We start from the raw sequence: 20,739 nt of genomic DNA, 5'->3' as shown, positions 1-20,739 counted from the left end.
CAGTCCCCCCAAATACTATGTTTATACGTATTGCAGACTAAAAAGACTGTTTTTTTGTTATTTTTTGGGGTCTTTTGACTGTGCCTTGTGGCTTGTGGGATCTCAGTTCCCCAACCAGAGACTGAACCTGGGACACGGCAATGAAAGTGCCAAGTCCTAACCACTAGGCAAGCCGGGGACTCCCAAGACATGTTGAATATAGTTATGGATCCAGTTTGCTGTAAAACATAACTCATATAAATTACATAAAATAAGCTTAGAGTCCAATAAAATTTGGACTCAAGAATCTTTTCAGATTGCATGAATTTCAGAGTGAGCATGATAGTTTTTTTCAGTCTTTCTTGTAATAAAATCTTTTAATTCTTTCTTGTATGAAAGTCATTTGTTTGAAAGTGGTTGTGTAATAGGGATGAGCTGGAGATGGCACCCGCAAGGTTAAAGGTCATTCTGGAGGGCTGCACCCTCAAGCAGAGTACTGAGGGCCCCCCCTGATTCAAGAACTTGTCTTCAGCTTTGTGGGGTCAGGAGTTCATTTATTCAGTGCTTTTCGAGGTATGCAGATGTGTAGGCAGTAATTCATGCTGTCTGTGTACAGTTAACTCTCAGCATCATTTTTTTTTTAAAGAAAACATTCTTATTAGATTTCAGGATATCCTAAAGTAAAGATATTCAATAGTATACCCTAATTTCCACAAGTTTGAATTCCAGTTCTTTTTGAAATTCAGGTATACATACTATCCACCTGACTGACTCACAAGCTAAACGTTTATACATGAGCATTTGCTTAAATTATCAGAGAATATCCCTCTCAATGCTGCTTTAGAGTTATTAGAAAAATTCATCCTTTTTCTTTTCTTTAAATGCTCATATTTAATATCAATTTAGCCTCATCTTAAGAAATACTATCTATGAAGTCATAGTTTTGACATACTAGTTGGTTTTTTCCTAGCATGCAGTAAATAAATACATAAAATTTAGAATTTAGTGTTTTCCTAGTTCAGTTCAGTTCAGTTCTGACTCTGTGACCCCATGGACTGCAGCATGCCAGGCTTCCCGCATCACCAACTCCTGGAACTTACTCAAACTCATGCCCATCGAGTCGGTCCAACTGTCTCATCCTCTGTCGTCCCCTTCTTCTCCTGCCTTCAGTCTTTCCCAGCATCAGGATCTTTTCCAGTGAGTCAGTTCTTCACATCAAGTGGCCAAAATTTGGAGTTTTCAGCTTCAGCATCATCCTTCCAATGAATATTCAGGACTGATTTCCTTTAGGATGGACTGGTTGGATCTCCTTGCAGTCGAGCAGCATCACTTTAATTTGAACATGATTTCCACATACCTACACTTTCTGGTATAAGCTGACTCAAAAGTTAAAATTACTTTAAGGTTCATCCCTTGATCCTAGATGTTTCACATTCTTGGTTGGGAATTCACACCTTTGGAAATTCATAATTCATGAAGTCCCATTTCCAATTTTCTATTTGAATTCTCACCAAGAACTTGTCACTAAAACCAGATCTGTTGACTACTCTAAATCAATGCTTTGTAAAATGTAGAAGAAAGTGAACTGCAGGTTTGCTGGTTACTCCCAGGCTGCTTCGTTGTACAGCTCCACAAGATCCTATTTCACACTGAGCATGTGGCTCCTTTCCTTTCAGCCCGAATAATGACACCCTCCTTTTATCGTGGCTTTTTTTTTTTTTAAAGAAAGAACCCACTATTTTCATACGTGTGACTACATTTTCTATGTAGTGAGGCATAAGGTGGGTAGTATTGAGAATACTTGAACTCACTGAACTTTAAAGTTCACTTGTAACCTGATATTTAATCATACGGATTATTGTGTCTCCAAAGGCATGCCAGAGAATTCCATATATTTGAATTTTATTTCTGGATCATAGAACTTTTTCAAATATAAAAGATTCTTAATAAAACTTAGCTCTGTTAATATTTCCAGCCAATTTTGAACTGTGTCCTGTAAGAGAGTTAGTTGACCAGACTTAAAGAGCATGAAACCATCTGTTGTTTATGGTGTGTCTACAAAAGGGAGCTTTTTGAGCTTTTGCAACTGAATGACTACATCTGTCAACCTTTTTGACACGAGTTCATGCATGGATTCTTTTGCATTCCAGATGATCTCAACATAAGTGGCATCATAGCAGCTGTAGTCATTGTGGCCTTAGTGATTTCTGTCTGTGGGCTTGGCGTGTGCTATGCTCAGAGGAAAGGCTACTTTTCAAGTAAGTAAATTTCACTCTTTGCTAGAAAACTTCTGCGGATATTGAGTTTTCTTCTGAGACACTGTTTGTCCTAAGAGGCTCTACCAAACTCTGGAGAATATTTTTGGTTAACTTTCCTGCAGTAGGAAATGTTCAAGATGACACTCAGGTGAGTCATGAAGCATCGTGGCAAACATAGGGAGAAAAAGACAGCTGTCTCCGCAACATTTCAGGAAACACCACAGAATATGTGAGAGGCATAGTGCAGCAATACCAAGAGATGCAAAGTGGGTGGGTATTTATAGAACATGTACATGTATTTAAGATCCTTTTAAGTTAGGAATTGGGCTTCCCTGATGGCCCAGAGGTTAAAGCATCTGCCTGCAATGTGGAAGACCTGGGTTCGATCCCTGGGTCGGGAAGATCCCCTGGAGAAGGAAATGGCAACCCACTCCGGTATTCTTGCCTGGAGAACCCCACGGGCGGAGGAGCCGGGTGGGCTACAGTCCACGGGGTTGCAAAGAGTCGGACACGACTGAGCGACTTCACTTTCACTTTAAGTTAGGAATTGTGCTTCTTAAGATGTAAATTAATTTCTAGTTTTATGACAAAAATTTCATTGGAATAAATCTGTGAAATGTTTTATCAGTGTAGAACAATGGAATGTTGAATGTCACATTTAGTACAAATATATTTAGAAGAGAATTGTTCAGTAAAAACTAGAAACCTATAGTATTATAGTTGCTTCTGAGGTTTTGATTTCTTCGGGTTTAGGTCTCTGGGAGCTCCTCTTTGGTGGTACAGTAAGTTTGAGGTAAATGGATGAGATTTTTAAGTGTTTTATTCTTTAAATGCCTTTCTTTACTCCTAGCCATTTTATGGTGAACACTACTTTTGGAAATTAGGTTTAAACATTTTTTTATACCAAAGTAAAACTTAAAGGGAGTTTCTAATGATACCTATAAATATGTATTGTAAAATGTTTTCATGAATGTGGTTTCAAGGATATTCCCTATTATTAAAAATGATTGCTCTGTGAGTTAATAAATAGCTGTTCTTTTGTATGGTATTTCACTTCAGTCCAAGGTAATGTAATCCGGCTGAGTCCCCCTGCTGGTCATCCATGGAAGTACAGACAGATTAAATTGCTCTTTAAAATTCTTGTCATCTCTTATCTCTACCTGCAAAGAATGTCTGTCTGAGTGTTTTTATTAAAAATTTGGTAAACAGTTTTTCTTAAAATAATTAATTACTTTAAGGTTTTATATGAATATTATTAATTCATTAGCTAGGAATGTTACTCTCATTTTAATCTAGCAGAAAACCTCTCTAGGAGAGTTGGAACTTGCATTTCAGAAGGGGTTAGCAAACCGGGACTCATGGACCAGATCTGGTCTGCCAGTTGATTTTTCTGTGGACCACAAGCTAAGAATACTTTTTGCAAATAAACTTTGCAATCTATCTGATAACAGGGAACTACTGTTGAACACCAATTAAGAAAAATATGCCCCCAAAAGAATTCCATGCTTCTAATTAGTAGACCTGTATTGCTAGATTTTGATTATTATTTTTTATTTCACTGGGTTTATTGAAAGTTACTTGAAAAAAATCTGTTTAAGTGCTTAGCAAAAAATATGCACGTGCTTTTTTTTTTTTTGACTTTTCATCTTATATTGGAGTACAGTCGATTAACAATATTACGTTAGTTTCAGGTGTGCAGCAAAGTGATTCAGTTATCTTATGATTTTTTAATTCATTGATAAAAATTTTTGGAAATTTGTTTCTCTTTCGTTATATTAGTACCTACTTAATATCCTTGGTTTTACCTCTTTGCCCACAGAGCCTAAATGTGGGCCTTTACAGAAAAAGTGTGCCAACCCTCCGTTTAGAAGGTATAAATGTCAGCAAGTGAGAATCAAAATTGAAAACAAGGAATTAATTTCAAACTCATTTTTATATGAATGTGTATCATCCCCTATTAATTCTTATATTAAGAATTCTTACTCTTTACTTATTCTTTTGTAGAAGAAACATCTTTCCAGTAAGTATACTTTCTTAATGCATGCTTTCCCCTATATCAACTGCTTTTTTGTTAATTGTTTAAAGTCAAAAGTGGGAAGTTGGGTTATTTGTGAGGGTTTAATTCTTTGGGCAGTGACTTGGGTTCATCAAGGAACACATCCCACCTCATGCCTACTTGTCAATGATGTTTAATTATCTAGAAGAGAAATGTACTGTGCTTAGTCACTCAAGTCGTGTCTGACTCTTTGCGACCCCATGGACTGTAGCCTTCCAGGTTTCTCTGTCCGTGGGAGTCTCCAGGCAAGAGTCCTGGAGTGGGTTGCCATTCCCTTCATCAGGGGATCTTCGCAACCCAGGAATCAAACCCAAGCCTCCCGCACTGCAGGCGGATTCTTACTGTCTGAGCCACCAGAGAAGAAATAGAGTCACTAATTTGACTTCTTAGGCATTTGCACAGTGCTACTTGAAAAAGCTTTTTTTCCTATGTTTCTCTAAATTTAAAATGTTCAAATAAAAATTTCTCTAGCAGTCAATTTTACATTTAATTGGATACCAATTATGTGTCCAATCTTGTCCTAGGGACTGGTAACACAGCAGTGAAAAAACTAGACCAAAATACCCCTCTGTCCCGTGGAGCTCACATTCTAGTAGAGGAAGGCGGAAAGTAAACAAGTACGTGAGCTCAGCAGTATGTCAGATTGTGGTAAGTGTAAGGGAGAAAAATAAAGCAGGCAAGAGAACAGAGAATGCAGAGGGGAGGAGTGGGGATTGTCCTTGTAAATAGGTGGTTAGGGAGGGCCTCGCTGATGAGGGGACATTTGAGAAAGGTCTGAAGGAGGGAGTAAGTCAGGCAGATAACCATGAGACAGACGCGTGTTCAAGCAGAAAGGAGAGAACAAGGGGAAATGCTGGGCTTGCCTGGCGTACCTGAGGAACAATAAGGGGATCAGTGTGGTTGGAACAGAGTGAGAACAACTCGAGGAAGACATGAGTGAGCACAGTAGTGTAGTGGGGGCAGAGTACAGATTACACGCAACCTTTTCCCGGCAGAAGTTTGGCTTTGGCTCTGAGTAAGATGGGACATCAGTGGAAAACCTTGAGCAGAGAGGTAGCATCTTCGTACTTAATTCTTGAGACTCACACTGGCTGCTCTGTGGAGAATAAACTGTAAAGGTGACAAAAGGTGGAGGAAACAGAGAGGCCAGTTAGTTAATTACTAAATAATCTAGACAAGAGCAGATGGGGGATACTCCCAAAATGATGGTGTCAACAAGGTCAAGGAGTGATGGTCAGTCAGTTCAGTAACTCAGTCATGTCTGGCTCTTTGCGACCCCATGGACTGCAGCACACCAGGCTTCCCTGTCCATCACCAACTCCAAGAGCTTACTCAAACTCATGTGCATCAAGTCGGTGATGCCATCCAACCATCTCATCCTCTGTCATCCCCTTCTCCTCCTGCCTTCAATCTTCCCCAGCATCAGGGTCTTTCCCAATGCATCAATTCTTCCCATCAGGTGGCCAAAGTATTAGAGTTTCAGCTTCAGCATCAGTTCTTCCAATGAATATTCAGGACTGATTTCCTTTAGGATGGACTGTTTGTATCTTCTTGCAGTCCAAGGAACTCTCAAGAGTCTTCTCCAATATCATAGTTCAAAAGCATCAATTCTTTGGTGCTCAGCTTTATGGTACAGCTCTCACATCCATACATGACTTCTGGAAAAACCATAGCTTTGACTGTATAGACCTTTGTTGGCAAAGTAATATCTCTGCTTTTTAATATGCTGTGAGGTTGGTCCTAGCATTTCTTCCAAGCAGCAAGCATCTTTTAATTTCATGGCTGTAGTCACTATCTGCAGTGATTTAGGGGGCCAAAAAAATAAATTCTCTCACTGTTTCCACTGTTTCCCCATCTATTTGCCATGAAGTGATGGGACCAGATCCCGTGGTCTTAGTTTTCTGAATGTTGAGTCTTAAGCCAGCTTTTTCACTCTCCTCTTTCACTTTCATCAAGAGGCTCTTTAGTTCTTCACTTTCTGTCATAAGAGTGGTGTCATCTGCATATCTGAGGTTAGTGATAATTCTCCCGGCAGTCTTGATTACAGCTTGTGCTTCATCCAGCCCAGCATTTCGCATGATGTACTCTGAATATAAGGTAAATAAGCAGGGTGACAATATACAGCCTTGACATACTCCTTTCTTGATTTGGAACCAGTCTGTTGTTCCACGTCCAGTTCTAACTGTTGTTTCTTGTCGTGTATACAGATTTCTCGGGGGCAGGTAAGGTGGTCTGATATTCCCATCTCTTGAAGAATTTTCCACAGTTTGTTGTGATCCACAGTCAAAGGCTTTGGCATAGTCAATAAAACATAAATAGATGTTTTTCTGGAATTCTCTTGCTTTTTTGATGATCCAGCTGATGTTGGCAATTTGATCTCTAGTTCCTCTGCCTTTTCTAAATCCAGCTTGAACATCTGGAAGTTCACAGTTCATGTACTGTTGAAGCTGGCTTGGAGAATTTTGAGCATTGCTTTGCTAGCATGTGAGATGAGTTCAGTTGTGTGATAGTTTGAACATTCTTTGGCATTGACTGTCTTTGGGATTAAAATGAAAACTGACCTTTTCCAGTCCTGTGGCCACTGCTGAGTTTTCCCAATTTGCTGACATATTGAGTGCAGCACTTTCACAGCATCATCTTTAAGGATTTGAAATAGCTCAACTGGAATTCCATCACCTCCACTGGCTTTGTTCGTAGTGAAGCTTCCTAAGGCCCACTTGACTTCTCATTCCAGGATATCTGGCTCTAGGTGAGTGATCACACCATCCTGGTTATCTGGGTCATGAAAACCGTTTTTGTATAGTTCTTCTGTGTATTGTTGCCACCTCTTCTTAATATCTCCTGCTTCTGTTAGGTCCATACCATTTCTGTCTTTTATTGTGCCCACCGTTGCATGAAGTGTTCCCTGTAATTTTCTTGAAGAGAGCTCTAGTCTTTCCCATTCTGTTGTTTTCCTCTGTTTCATTGCATTGATCGCTGAGGAAGGCTTTCTTATCTCTCCTTGCTGTTCTTTGGAACTCTGCATTCAAATGAGTATATCTTTCCTTTTCTCTTTCGCCTTTAGTTTCTCTTCTTAGCTATTTGTAAGGCCTTCTCAGACAATCATTTTGCCTTTTTTGCATTTCTGTTTCTTGGGGATGATCTTGATCCTTGTCTCCAGTACAATGTCGCGAACCTCTGTTCATAGTTCTTCAGGTACTCTGTCTATCAGCTCTAGTCCCTTAAATCTATTTCGCATTTCCACTGTATAATCATAAGGGATTTGATTTAGGTCATACCTGAATGGTCTACTAGTTTTCCCTACTTTGTTCAATTTAAGTCTGAATTTAGTAATTAGGAGTTCATGATCTGAGCCACAGTCAGCTCCTGGTCTTGTTTTTGCTGATTGTATAGAGCTTCTCCATCTTTGACTGCAAAGAATATAATCAATCTGATTTCGGTATTGATCATCTGGTGATGTCCATGTGTAGAGTCAGTCTTCTCTTGTGTTGTTGGAAGAGAGTGTGTGCTGTGACCAGTGTGTCTCTTGGCAAAACTCTGTTAACCTTTGCCCTACTTCATTTTCTATTTCAAGGCCAAATTTGCCTGTTACTCCAGGTATTTCTTGACCTCCTACTTTTGCATTCCAGTCCCCTATAATGAAAAGGACATCTTTTTTGGGTGTTAGTTCTAGAAGGTCTTATAGTTCTTCATAGAACCATTCAACTTCAGCTTCTTCAGCATTACTGGTTGGGGCATAGACTTGGATTACTGTGATATTGAATGGTTTGCCTTGGAAACGAACAGTGATCATTCTGTCATTTTTGAGATTGCATTCAAGTACTGCATTTCCAACTCTTTTGTTGGTTATGAGGGCTACTCCATTTTTTCTAAGGGATTCTTGCCCACAGTAGTAGATATAATGGTCATCTGAGTTACATTCACCCATTCCAGTCCATTTCAGTTCCCTGATTCCTAAAATGTCAATGTTCTCTTGAAATCTCCTGTTTGACCACTTCCAATTAACCTTGATTCATGGACCTAACATTCCAGGTTCCCATGCAATATTGTTTGTTATAGCATCAAACTTTACTTCTATCACCAGTCACATCCACAACTGGGTGTTGTTTTTGTTTTGGCTTCATCTCTTCATTCTTTCTGGAGTTATTTCTCCACTGATCTCCAGTAGCATTTGGGCACCTACTGACCTGAGGAGTTCATCTTTCAGTTTCCTATCTTTTTGCATTTTCATACTGTTAATGGGGCTTTTAAGGCAAGAATACTGAAGTGGTTTGCCATTCCCTTCTCCAGTGGACCATGTTTTGTCAGAATTCTCCACCGTGACCTGTCAGTCTTGGGTGGCCCTACACGGCATGGCTCATAGTTTCATTGAGTTAGACAAGGCTGCAGTCAGTTGGTGATGGTATTCTGAATCTGTTTTGAACAATTTGCTGACTGAATGTGTGCTTTGAGGAGAAGAAAGAAATCAGACATGGCTCCAAGGCTCTGGGAAGGATGAAGTGTGAAAGGTTTACTGAAGTGTGAAAGGTTTTGGGAGGAGCATGTTGGAGAGTGGGGTTGAGGGTAGGTGGAGACCTCAGGAGTGCTTTGCAATTTTAATTTTTGAGATGTCTATTATACTTCCAAGTGGAGATAATTAGTGAGTAACTGAGCACATGAATCTGGGGTTAAGGAAGCATCTTAACTGGAGTTAACCAGGGATTCCTTGGTGGCTCAGATGGTAAAGAATCTGCGTGCAATACAGAAGACCCAGATTTGATCCCTGCGTCAGATCCCCTCAAGAAGAGAACAGCAACCCAGTCCAGTATTCTTGTGTGGAGATTCCATGGACAGAGGAGCCTGGTGAGCTGCAGTCCATGGGATCGCAGAGTCAGACACAACTGAGCGATTAGCACTTTCACTCTTCTTAACTAGAGTCAGAAACTTAGGAGTCATTGGTGCATGAGATCTGTATGAGGTCACCACGGTCTCCAGTTTATGTGCAGTTGGTTTGTCACTGTCCTCCTTGTATGTATGGAAATGGCAGACCCAACCTGGAGCGTATGGGCATTCTTCTCTCCTCAGCCACCATGGCTTCAAATACCATTGATTTTCTATTCCTAGACTTGCTCTTCAGTGCTGGTCTCTGAGCCCTTTAACACCCCAGGACAAGTCCAGGGTGAGGTCTGAGTTAGCAGTAGTTAGTTCAGGGGTGACCTTGGGAAAGCAGAGTAGCCTGATGATATAGCCACAAACCCCAGGCCATTGTGAAGATTCCTGCTTTTATTAAGATGGAAAGGAAGTGTAGGGAGGGTTATGAACAGAGGAGAGGCATCATCTTATATATGGAGAAAGGCTGACCACGCTATGGTGAGGGAGGTTTTATCTTTCATTCAATCACAGTGTGTGTCTATTAACCCAGACAGTAATCTGGGAGAAAATATCTTTATTCCTAGATATGTCTCCTATTTGTCAAATCCATCTCCCTCCAAATGTATTGGATAATGAATTGGATGTTTCATTAGCTTGCTAGAGCTGCCTTAAAAGTGCCATTGACTGGTGGCTTAAACAATAGAAATTTATTTTCTCATAGTTCTGGGATCTGGAAGCCCAGACCTCTTTCCTTGACTCAAAGATGGTGCTCTCCCTGTCTTCACATGGTTTTCCCTCCATCCATGTTTTTGTCTAAATTTCCTCTCCTTATAGGGGTATCAGACATATTGGATTAGGGCCCACTCTTAACTAGTTTAGTTAATTTAATTACCTTTTTAAAGACCCTGTCTCCAAGTACAGTCACATTCTGAGGTACTGGGGGGAACTGGGACTTGAACCTGTAAGTATTTGGTGGGAATATAATGCAGCCCGTAACAGATCAGTGAGATAATACATATACACAATGGAGTATTACTCAGCCGTTAAAAAGAATTCATTTGAATCAGTTCTGATGAGATGGGTGAAACTGGAGCCAATTATACAGAGTGAAGTAAGCCAGAAAGAAAAACACCAATACAGTATACTAACACATATATATGGAATTTAGGAAGATGGCAATGACGACCCTGTATGCAAGACAGGAAAAAAGACACAGATGTGTATACCAGACTTTTGGACTCAGAGGGAGAGGGAGAGGGTGGGATGATTTGGGAGAATGGGAATTCTAACATGTATACTGTCATGTAAGAATTGAATCGCCAGTCCATGTCTGACGTAGGGTGCAGCTTGCTTGGGGCTGGTGCATGGGGATGACCCAGAGAGATGTTGTGGTGAGGGAGGTGGGAGGGGGGTTCATGTTTGGGAACGCATGTAAGAATTAAAGATTTTAAAAGTTAAAAAAAAATAAAAAATTAAAAAAAAAATAGTCACTGTGCAAAACTTTTTTCCCATGGAAAAAATGAAATTAGAGGTTGTAAAGATCAAGCTTTCAAAATGTTAATCTTGATGAGCTGGTGAGTTAAAAGTTAGTAAGTCTCTGGTTTGCATATTCTGCAGACTTTGTTAGTATCTAGCCTGAGGCTACAAGTAGATTCACAGGGCTTCACACATGCTGATTTATTGCTGCATGCTTTTCTCTGTGAATGTCGTCTATAAATATAAGAAATTCAGTTAGGAGTGCTGGGCTTTCTATACCTCGCTAAGATACATGTTCTTCTTCCTGTTGAGAAAAATGTATGGAGGTGACATTAACTGAAAGAGGATATGTATTTTAGAATTGGAAGCAATAATGTAGTAAATGTTCTTTTTTTTATATTCCACAAACAGGAAGAGTAGTTCTGCATCTAAAGCCACTACCATGAGTGAAAATGTGAGTATTTTTAAAGCATATTTACAGAACAAATGTGTGTAGGGAGTCAGGCAGGGAAGTGAGTTAATTGTATGGAATTGATGGATTTCTGCATTTAATGTACCTTGTATCCATGTCTACCATTGGTCTTTAGAAGGAGCTAAATAAACGTTAGCTCCCATCCCCTGCGCGGGATGGCTGCGTTTGTAGAGCAGTGGGCTCTCCCATCCCATTATTTTCTGTCCTGGTGTTTTCTATTGTTAGTCAGCCTCCGTAGCATCATTAGATCTGGCATTGTCAGCTCCATTTTAAAGATGAGGAAATTAGGACACGCTTCTCACAGGATGACAATGGCCAAGCTGGGACCCATGTACCTTTATCCTTGTCAGCTTGACCGAGCAGATGGCTTGCCAGAAGAACTGTGGGTCCGGACTCTCCTGTAGTTACTCAAAGCTCTTGGAAATTGAAGGGGTATGGAATGTCCTCTGCTTTTGCAGAAAGGAACATTTCAGAAATCTTTGAAAAGATGCAAGAATTATCGAACTCAGATGGTTAAGGGAACATAATTTGGACGTTTGGACGTTTGGACCCTCGTGTACTTTTGATTAGTAAACACTCCAGAGAAGCAGTCAATGTGATCATTGCTCAGATTTTATAGCTCTTTGGATGGCTATTCAGCCTTCTGGACTAGCTTTCAGGAATACAGTGGGAGGAGGGAGGTTTCCCATGTTTTTGAAGTTGAATTCCTTCCTTGATACATGGAGCACTGCTTCCCTAAATTCCTTAGTACATTCTGCAGGGATTCACTTAGGTTCCCTTTCAGTAGAGCTTAGGGTGAGGCATGGACATCAGTTTTTTTAACACTTCAGTGACTCTGATAGACACTAACCTTTGAGACCTACATAGTAACCCACAAAGTTTTTTCTACCAAAGATTTTAAAAATTGTCTACTCCAGAATCTATTGTGGAAGTCACTTTATTTTGTGGTTTACAATGCCGAAGCCTGTTGTTCCATAGAAGACAAGCAGCATGGAACTCCATGTTTGCTCCTATAATTTGTAGGAAAATAACTCCTCAAGTGTGGAATAAAATAATCTCATCCCACTAAACAAGAAGAGATACTTGGTGGCTGAGTTGAAAGAACAAAAGCCTCACTCTTTTTCTTGGTCTTCCTCTCCGTTGCCTTCATTAGCTGAGAACCAGCGTCTCCAGTTCGAGTTTTGCCCTAGAGCAGGGTTTCTCCAACTTGGCACTACCAACATGTTCTTCTAATTCTTAGACAAGAATTTATATAAGAAACAACAGTTTCTTATAAGGCTTGTCTAATTAATTTTTGTAATTTCACATAATTCTTTGATGTGGGGGGCTGTCCTGTGCATTGTAGAATGTGTGGGAGTACCGACCACCACCAGCTCTGTGCCAGTAGCATCCTCTTAGCAAACAAGATTTCTCCTGCTCAGATTCCCATTCCTACTTCTTTATTCCTTAGGCAGAGTTTCAGAGATTTGTCTCCTAATATTTATTTAACTTCCCATAAAATAGATTGAATTAAATATATTTGGTTTGTACTTGCAAGATTCTTATAATGGGTATATCTTTATACTCCTAATACTTCTATATTTCTTAATATATGAATTAATACATCATATTTAAACTTGATTTTTTCTTTCTTTTCCTAGGATTTCAAGCACACAAAATCCTTTATAATTTAAAAGAATCCTACCTTGGTGATACACCAAAACCACAGTTGTTGCACAAGTTATTAAGCGATTATAAAACAGCTTTGTCTTACATTTGCAAAGAGGTACATGAGGATATGAAACTGGTGTTGCATTATAATCTGTATGACTGCTGAATCACTTGAAATTTTTATACAAATAGTTCTGTCAGCACATAAATACAAATCTGGCTTCTTGTGTCTTGACAGAGGTAAAGGAATCAAAATACTTTGTAATATTCTAGGGCTTGTGAAATGTTAAATATCCTAACTTCTAGCAAAAGTTACTAAAATGTATCATTCTGGTTGTGAAATGAATCCACAGAGTATGAAATATCAGCCACATGTACCCTCTGTGAGAGTGTGATTTGGAGGGTTCAGAAAAATACTCTGACAGACACAAAAGGAGCCTCTGGTCTCATTCCTGCCAGAATCCTCCTTTTCCTTTCATCTAATCCTTATTCTGCTGCTCGTTTATCACTGATCTAGTCACAGAATGGTGGCAGAATGTGTCTCATACCCAAGGATTTCACTCTGTGTTTACTTTCATTTCTGAGAACCACAAGCAACATGAAGAAAAATACCTAATACCAGAGCTCACTCACCTGGTGTGTATCCTTGATTTCTTCATTAAACATCATTTTGAGAGTCAAACACAAACCCAAGTGTCTCATTTCACCCCCAGAGCTGGTTGTTGCCACTTCCTTCCCCTGAGACTCCTTTGAAGGGGATCAGTGACCTTGACATCCAAACTCACCACTGGAGCCGATGCACATAACCCTGTTGATACCTGTCACTGCGTGATTGTGACTTCACATCTGTCTCTAAAAACCAACCAGTGAAATTTCACATTCAGCCAAGTCCCTTGCCAGCGCTCTGCCAGTCCTTCTTATGGCAAAGTCAGGGATATGGAGGGGAGGAGCAATTGTCTAACTAATAAAATGAGATGAAACAGCTTGAGCACCCTCAGGTTCCTGGCACCCTTTGCCACACTTGATACATAGAAGACACAGGAGAAATGAAATGAAAAAAATCGGTCTGATCATCTGGTTTCTCAACTGATAGATCATGAAGACCTCCAGCTAGTGTTACAAAGTGAAAATTACAATGATCCGTGTAATAGGTGAGCAGTTAGATTGTGTTAATAACATAATCATCTAGAACTTATTTTGATTATTCAGATCATATTGAAAAAACAATATGGCTAGGGCATTCCCAGTTCTAGGCAAATCTAGATGAAAAGGTCTCTCACTACCTTTGACAACTTTGAACGTGGTTAAGCTGCTTTTGGAAAACAGACCCTGGTGACTCAGATGGTAAAGAATCTGCCTGCAGTGCTGGAGATCTCGGTTCAATCCCTGGGTCGGGAAGATCCCCTGGAGAAGGGAATGGCAACCCACTCCAGTATTCTTGCCTGGAGAATTCCATGGACAGAGGAGCTACAGCCAATGGAATCCCAGAGTCGGACATGACTGAGCAACTAACACTTTCACTTTTCAAGCTGCTTTTAAGAGTCCACTCTTTTTGCCCAGTGTGTGCTAAGTTGCTTCAGTTGAGTCCGACTCTTTGTGATCCTAGCAAATCCCTAGGATTCACTGGACTGACAACTGGATTAAGTACTCACCTAGAGCCGAATATATGCCTGGACACATCACTAGTCTGTGACATTCAGTGATTCTCCCCAGAATTCTTACCCTTCCAACATTTTCTGTAAAGAGCCAAGAAGTAGATAGTTCAAACCATACAAGGCCATATGGTCCCTGCTACAACTGCCTGGACTGTACTCAGCTGTGCCATTTTTCATGCCATTGGAGCATGAACAATAATTTTTTTAAAGGTCTCATTTGTGTTATTTCATAAACAGTAAGCTATTGAGGGTAGCAATATCAATAACCTCAGATATGTTAATGAAAAAGACTGATAACACTCTTAAGGCAGAAAGCAAAGAGAAACTAGAGAGCCTCTTGATGAAAGGGAAAGTGAAAATGCTGGCTTAAAACTTAACATTCAAAAAACAAAGATCTTGACATCCGGTCCCATCACCTCATGGCAAATAGATGGGGAAACAATGGAAACAGTGACAGACTTTACTTTCTTGGGCGCCAAAATCACTGCAGATGGTGACTGCAGGCATGAAATTAAAAGACACTTGCTCCTTGGAAGAAAAGCTATGACAAACATAGACAGCATATTAAAAAGCAGAGATATTATTTTGCTGACAAAGGTCTGTCTAGTGAAAGCTATGGTTTTTCCATACATACATCATACATCATATGTATACATACATCATATGTATGGATGTGAGAGTTGGACCATAAAGAAGGCAGAGTGCCAAAGAATTGATACTTTTGAACTGTGGTATTGGAGAAGACTCTTGAGAGTCCCTTGGACTGCAAGGAAATCAAACCAATCAATCCTAAAAGAAATCAGTTCTGAATATTCATTGGAAGGACTGATGTTGAAGCTGAAACTGCAACACTTTGGTCACATGATGCGAAGAACTGACTCATTGGAAAAGACTGATGCTGGGAAAGATTGAAGGCAGGAGAAGGGATGACAGAGGATGAGATGGTTGCATGGCATCACTGACTTGAGTGATGAACAAGCTCCGGGAGTTGGTGATGGACAGGGAAGTCTGTTGTGCTGCAGTCCATGGGATTGCAAAGAGTCGGACACGACCAAGCAACTGAACTGACTAACTGATAAACAGCAAGCAGTCAGGATCTGGCCCACATGCAGAGTTTCCCAGCTGCCAGTGGACAAGCATTAAAAACAAAACATTTATCATTATAATTCTTAGAGCACTTTTTGTTTCCATGAAGTAAAATTGTGTTGTATAAAGGTTGGGGCTCTAGAATCTAATAGCAACTTTTGTTTTGTTTTAATTTTATCATTGACTGTTGTAACGAGATTTATTTTTAGTGGGGAGTTTAACCTAACTAAATCTGGATCAATTGTTTTTCAATACAGCCTTGCAAAGAGCTTCCTTCATCTCACGGTTGGTTTTGTCTGATTAGTCTACATTAAAAGTAGCAGAATGTGTTCAATTTTTTAGCCCATTTAATGGTGCAGGGGAAGAGTCATCCACCTATTGTTGTTCAGTGAAACTGAGGAAACTACTCCCTCTTACTGTTTGTAGCTACAAGGCTAAAGCTTTAGAGGAAACTACTCCCTCTTACTGTTTGTAGCTACAAGGCTAAAGCTTTAGCTGCTCAAGATGAGAATCTTGTCTCTCAGTCAGGGTACCTGCCAGCTTTTCCAGTGCTAAAAAAAAAAATGCTCTGAAAATAAAATGCTGAAACTATTTATTGAACACTTTACATATGTCATGGAGGGTTGGGTGGATAGAGGTGAGGGTATATAAAACCTCATTCACCTCAACGATGTATAAAAAGAGGGCAATGTCATTTTACAGATGAGGAGACCGAGATGAACTGAGTCAATGACTGCCAAGTTTACAAAACCAACTGAAGAGGCAGAGTCAGTGTGACCCAGGTCCATCTGATCCAGAATGTTCTACACAAGATGTTTTTTCTCTGCCCCAGCATTCCTTTCTTCTCACATTCTTCTCTCCAAGGACACCTTCCTTTCCTCCTCAGTAATCTCTGGCCCATGCACTCCTGTCTAGTCTCACAGCCTGTGATGCTTTGTCCTCCTGCCCAGGTTAGAGTCATGGTGGGGAATTCCCTGGTGGGCCAGTGGTTAGGACTTGGAGCTCTCACTGCCAAGGGCCCTGGGTTCAATCCCTGGTTGGGGAACTAAGATCCTACAAGCCACATGGTGCAGCCAAAAAGGTTTTTAAAAATGCTACCAATCCATTAAAAAAAAAAAGTCATGGTGAATAATTTTATCCCCTCACCACAGATACTGAAATCTTTAATCTTTTTTTCAAGATTGAAGCTGACCATGATAAATACATTTATATTACTACCACTCTATCTTTAATCATTGTTTTTAATCTATTTTAACTACTTTTATCTCCTGCTATTAGCTCATACCTTTTGTCTTCTGGTATCTTCCCCTCCTCGATCACCCCCTCTCCTAGTAGCAATTTCAGGCTCACCATTCTGAAGGTTCCTTTTTGCCCTGGTCTCTCTCCCACCCCATCGGTCAGTTACCATCAGATTACTTTCTTGAACACTGTCAACTCCCTTCTCGCTTTTGACCCATCCCATTGCTAAAAGCTTTCACTCTTTTCCTTTACTTAGTCTGACTGAGGTCTAATCATCTTAGCCTGAAATTCCAAGTGTTAAATCACTCAGTTATGTCCCACTCTTTTTGACCCGCTGGACTTGTAGTCCGCCAGGTTCCTCTGTCCATAAATTTTCCAGACAAGAATACTGGAGTGGGTTGCCATTTCCTTCTCCAGGGGATCTTCCTGACCCAGGGATCAGACCCAGGTCTCCCGAGTTGCAATCAGATTCTTCATAGTCTGAGCCATCAATTGGTCATCAATTGAAATTCAGAGGTCCTCCCAATCCATCCCTACCCACGTTGTCATATTGTCACCCCTGCCTGTCCAGTTACATGCTCCACTGTTCCTCTTTAGTTGCCTTATGCACCTATCAAACTGAATTAAGGTCATTTTATCTTAACAACCCTTTGTTTCTTCTTTACTTGGAGAGCTGCTGATTCTCCTAACCACAGGGTATGTAAATTCTAGTTATTTTTCAGGACTCAGTTCAAATTCCACCTTCTCTGTGAAAACTCTCCTTGCTGGAAGAACTTTCTTCTCTAAATTTCCATAGCTTTTGATTGGTTTTCTTATGGCACGTCTTGATTTCCATTTAATACAGTTATATAGGTACATCTCTGGCATCACTACCAATTGAGAAGTACTTTGAGAAAAGAACCATGTTTTATGTACACCTTTATAAACCCCAGCATATTTAACCATTAGGGCCTTCCCTGGTGGCTCAAATGGTAAAGACTCCACCTGCAATGCAGGAGACGGGTTCAATCCCTGAGTCAGGAAGATCCCCTGGAGAAGGGAATGGCAACCCACTCCAGTATTCTTGCCTGGAGAATTTCATGGAGAGAGGAGTCTGGGGGCTACAGTCCATGGGGTCACAAAGAGTCAGACATGACTGAGCAACTTTCAAGTACTGAATGAATTTTTAAAGATCAAAAGAGCATTTGGAAATGGCAATTCAGAGTATTTATTGATAAAATTTCTCTATACTTAGAAAATAACTGTATTCTGTAATGTCATAATTCATTTATTATGCAGTCACACAAATTAATTCTCCATGAACTAAGGCTGGACAGAAATTATTTTTCTGTTATTCTACTTCTTTTAGTTATTAGGTATCCACTTGCACATAGTTCTTAAAAAGATCTTAAAATGTTTTTTCCTCTTTCAAGTTTTAAAATTTAACTTTCGATCCCTTATTTTTTGTTATATATGGGCTTGGGAAAGTTTTAGTAGTAATAACTGGCCAGGAAATTCAAAATTAACTATCAACTTTTACGTACTGATACTTAAGTTGTTGTGCCCCATGCAGGGGCCAAACACAGTGAGACATTGAAGCAGAGAAAGGTCTACTGCATGAGCTAAGCAAGGAGTATCTGCTCAAAATGCCTGAACTCCCTGATGGTTTTTAGGATTTTAAGGGAAGAGTTTTAAAGCAGAATGTGGTGGTGCAGTAACAAGGTGATGTCTAATCTCAGCCTTCTGGATCTGTAAGCTTGTGGCCAGCATGTAGTTAACTGTCCTGTGAAGATTCTTTAGAACTGAAAGGTATGCATCAGACTGTTATCCACAGCTCTTTGTGGGGGGTGGGGTGGGGTGAGAAGGCCAGGGACTCCTGTGCACTAACTGCTTGACCCTGCTCATTGGGATTCAGCATAGGAGACTACAATGTTTCTTTTTTCCCTACAAATAAGAAACAAGGGACACAGAATTAGTATATGCCATAATTCTGTGTGACCAAGCTTTTTTAAAAGTACTAATTAAGACATACTAGAAGGCAATGGCACCCCACTCCAGTACTCTTGCCTGGAAAATCTCCTCCCATGGAGGAGCCTGGTGGGCTGCAGTCCACGGGGTCTCGAAGAGTCAGACACGACTGATCGACTTCACTTTCACGCATTGGAGTCATGCATCGGAGAAGGAAATGGCAACTCACTCCAGTGTTATTGCCTGGAGAATCCCAGGGACGGTGAAGCCTGGTGGGCTGCCGTCTATGGGGTCGCACAGAGTCGGACACGACTGAAGCGACTTAGCAGCAGCAGCAGAGTGTAATAGGTCTTTATACTTTTGACTAAGAAATGTTCTCAAAATGAACAATTGTGTCAACAAAGGACTTAACTTCTTTATGATTGAGGGCAGATGCTCCATTTTATGATGTTTTCAACACTGAATGTGGGACAAAGTGCTTCTTAAAGATGTTCTTCTTAAAGATGGTGTAAAAATTGAGAATTTTTATAATCAGTTGTTAGATCCCTCAAGTTAGTTGCCATTTAACTTTTCATTCTCAACCTTCCTTTTCTCCCAAACATTTAACTACCATCAATTATACTGAAGTTGCTATAGGTCAAAAAATTTATTTTTCTAAATTTTAGGATACCGTATAGCAAAGAGAATGAGAAAGTTTTATATCCATTAACAGACTGTTGATTGGGACTTTTTCTGTTACCTGAAGGCTGACAAGCACCTCATTTTCCAAAGAAACTCCTAACTAATTTGGATATAAACACCTGCTTCGATGTTCATAAAAAGACAGTTGTGCTACCCTGAAATTATTACCATGGTTCTCCTTTACCCCAGCACACAAAATCCGTAACTGAACTGTGTAGGGATGGAGAGAGACAGAGAATGTGAAAGTTGCTCAGTCATGTCTGACTCTGTGAACCCGTGGACTGTGTAGTCCGTGGAATTCTTCAGGCCAGAATACTAGTGTGGGTAGCCTCTCCCTTCTCCAGGGTATCTTCCCAACCCAGGGACTGAACCCAGGTCTCTCGCATTGCAGACGGATTCCTTACCAGCTGAGCCAGAAGGGAAGCCTGAGACAGAGAATGAATTGTCCAAATTGTGTGTCTTTGTCAAAGCTGTGAGTTCCATTCCCTAACTCACCCCAAGGCAAGTAAAGAGAATTTGAAAGAGAACCGCCTGCAACAATTGAAGGCACCTGCCAAATAGCTATTTGAGCAAAGGGAAAAGCTATCAAGGAATGGAGCAGAGGAAATGGTGAGGCACCTATCTTCCCATTGTGTCTCAAAGAAAGGATCTGTTTTCGGTGGTCAAGTTGGCAGCTTGGAAAGCAGATAGTTGGTCTTGAGCCTTCCTGTCGAACACAAGACAAACATCTGAAACAAGAGACTGTGGACTGTACGGCTGAAGTGGGAGTGGAGGGGAGTCTATAAGAGACGGGTTGGAGTGGACCTCCCATTTAAGGTAATCTGCATGAGGAAAGCTTCTAGCCCACACAGCGCTCCAAGAACTCATACATTGAGCGTCTAACCAGAGTCAGCACTCTGCTGCCACACCAAGGGTAGCAACAGTCAGAGACAGAAAATCCTACACAAAACGGAGTTAAGTGAAAACTGCCTAGAACAGAAGCCCTCTTTGGTTGTTAACAGTAGCACGAGACACACACGTTAACATGCAGGCACATGTCCGTTTCTGGTTCCCATACCTTTCCAACACAACTTTGTCCTTTTAAGAACACCAGGGCTTCCCTGGTGGCTCAGACGGTGAAGAACCCGCCTGCAATGCAGGAGGACCTGCATTTGATCCCTGGGTCAGGAAGATCCCCTGGAGAAGAGAATGGCTACTCACTCCAGTATTCTTACCTGGAGAATTCCATGGACAGAGGAGCCTGGCTGGCTATAGTCCATGGGGTCACAGAGTCAGACATGACTGTGCAACTAACACACTTTCACCAGGTTTAGATTCAGCTAACATGGTATGCCATAGTAAAAATCTATTCCTTTCAAAGTGAGATAACCTAGTAAGAAAGACTGTTTT

General features: G+C 40.6%; 1 protein-coding gene across 3 annotated transcripts in view; it reads left to right on the top strand.

The window, feature by feature from the left end:
* JAM2 (junctional adhesion molecule 2) overlaps positions 1 to 13,424 on the top strand; it is an 80,435-nt gene extending 67,011 nt beyond the window's left edge. Inside the window, exons 7-10 of one of the 3 annotated variants that reach the window (XR_001918372.1) lie at positions 2,130 to 2,237; positions 4,818 to 4,941; positions 11,032 to 11,074; positions 12,733 to 13,424. Coding sequence is in view for 2 of the 3 variants with exons in the window: in XM_005674736.2 (XP_005674793.1) it covers positions 2,130 to 2,237; positions 4,242 to 4,257; positions 11,032 to 11,074; positions 12,733 to 12,765 (200 nt within the window). In the remaining variant the exon portion in view is untranslated. Of the gene's footprint in view, positions 1 to 2,129; positions 2,238 to 4,241; positions 4,258 to 4,817; positions 4,942 to 11,031; positions 11,075 to 12,732 lie in introns of all 3 variants that reach the window. The other 2 variants (XM_005674736.2, XM_018051483.1) reach the window with 2 other exon arrangements.

The sequence above is a fragment of the Capra hircus genome, chromosome 1 (genome assembly GCF_001704415.2).
Source record: "Capra hircus breed San Clemente chromosome 1, ASM170441v1, whole genome shotgun sequence".
In the NCBI taxonomy this organism is placed as follows: Eukaryota; Metazoa; Chordata; class Mammalia; order Artiodactyla; family Bovidae; genus Capra; species Capra hircus.
This window is presented reverse-complemented; position numbering and strand designations above follow the sequence as displayed.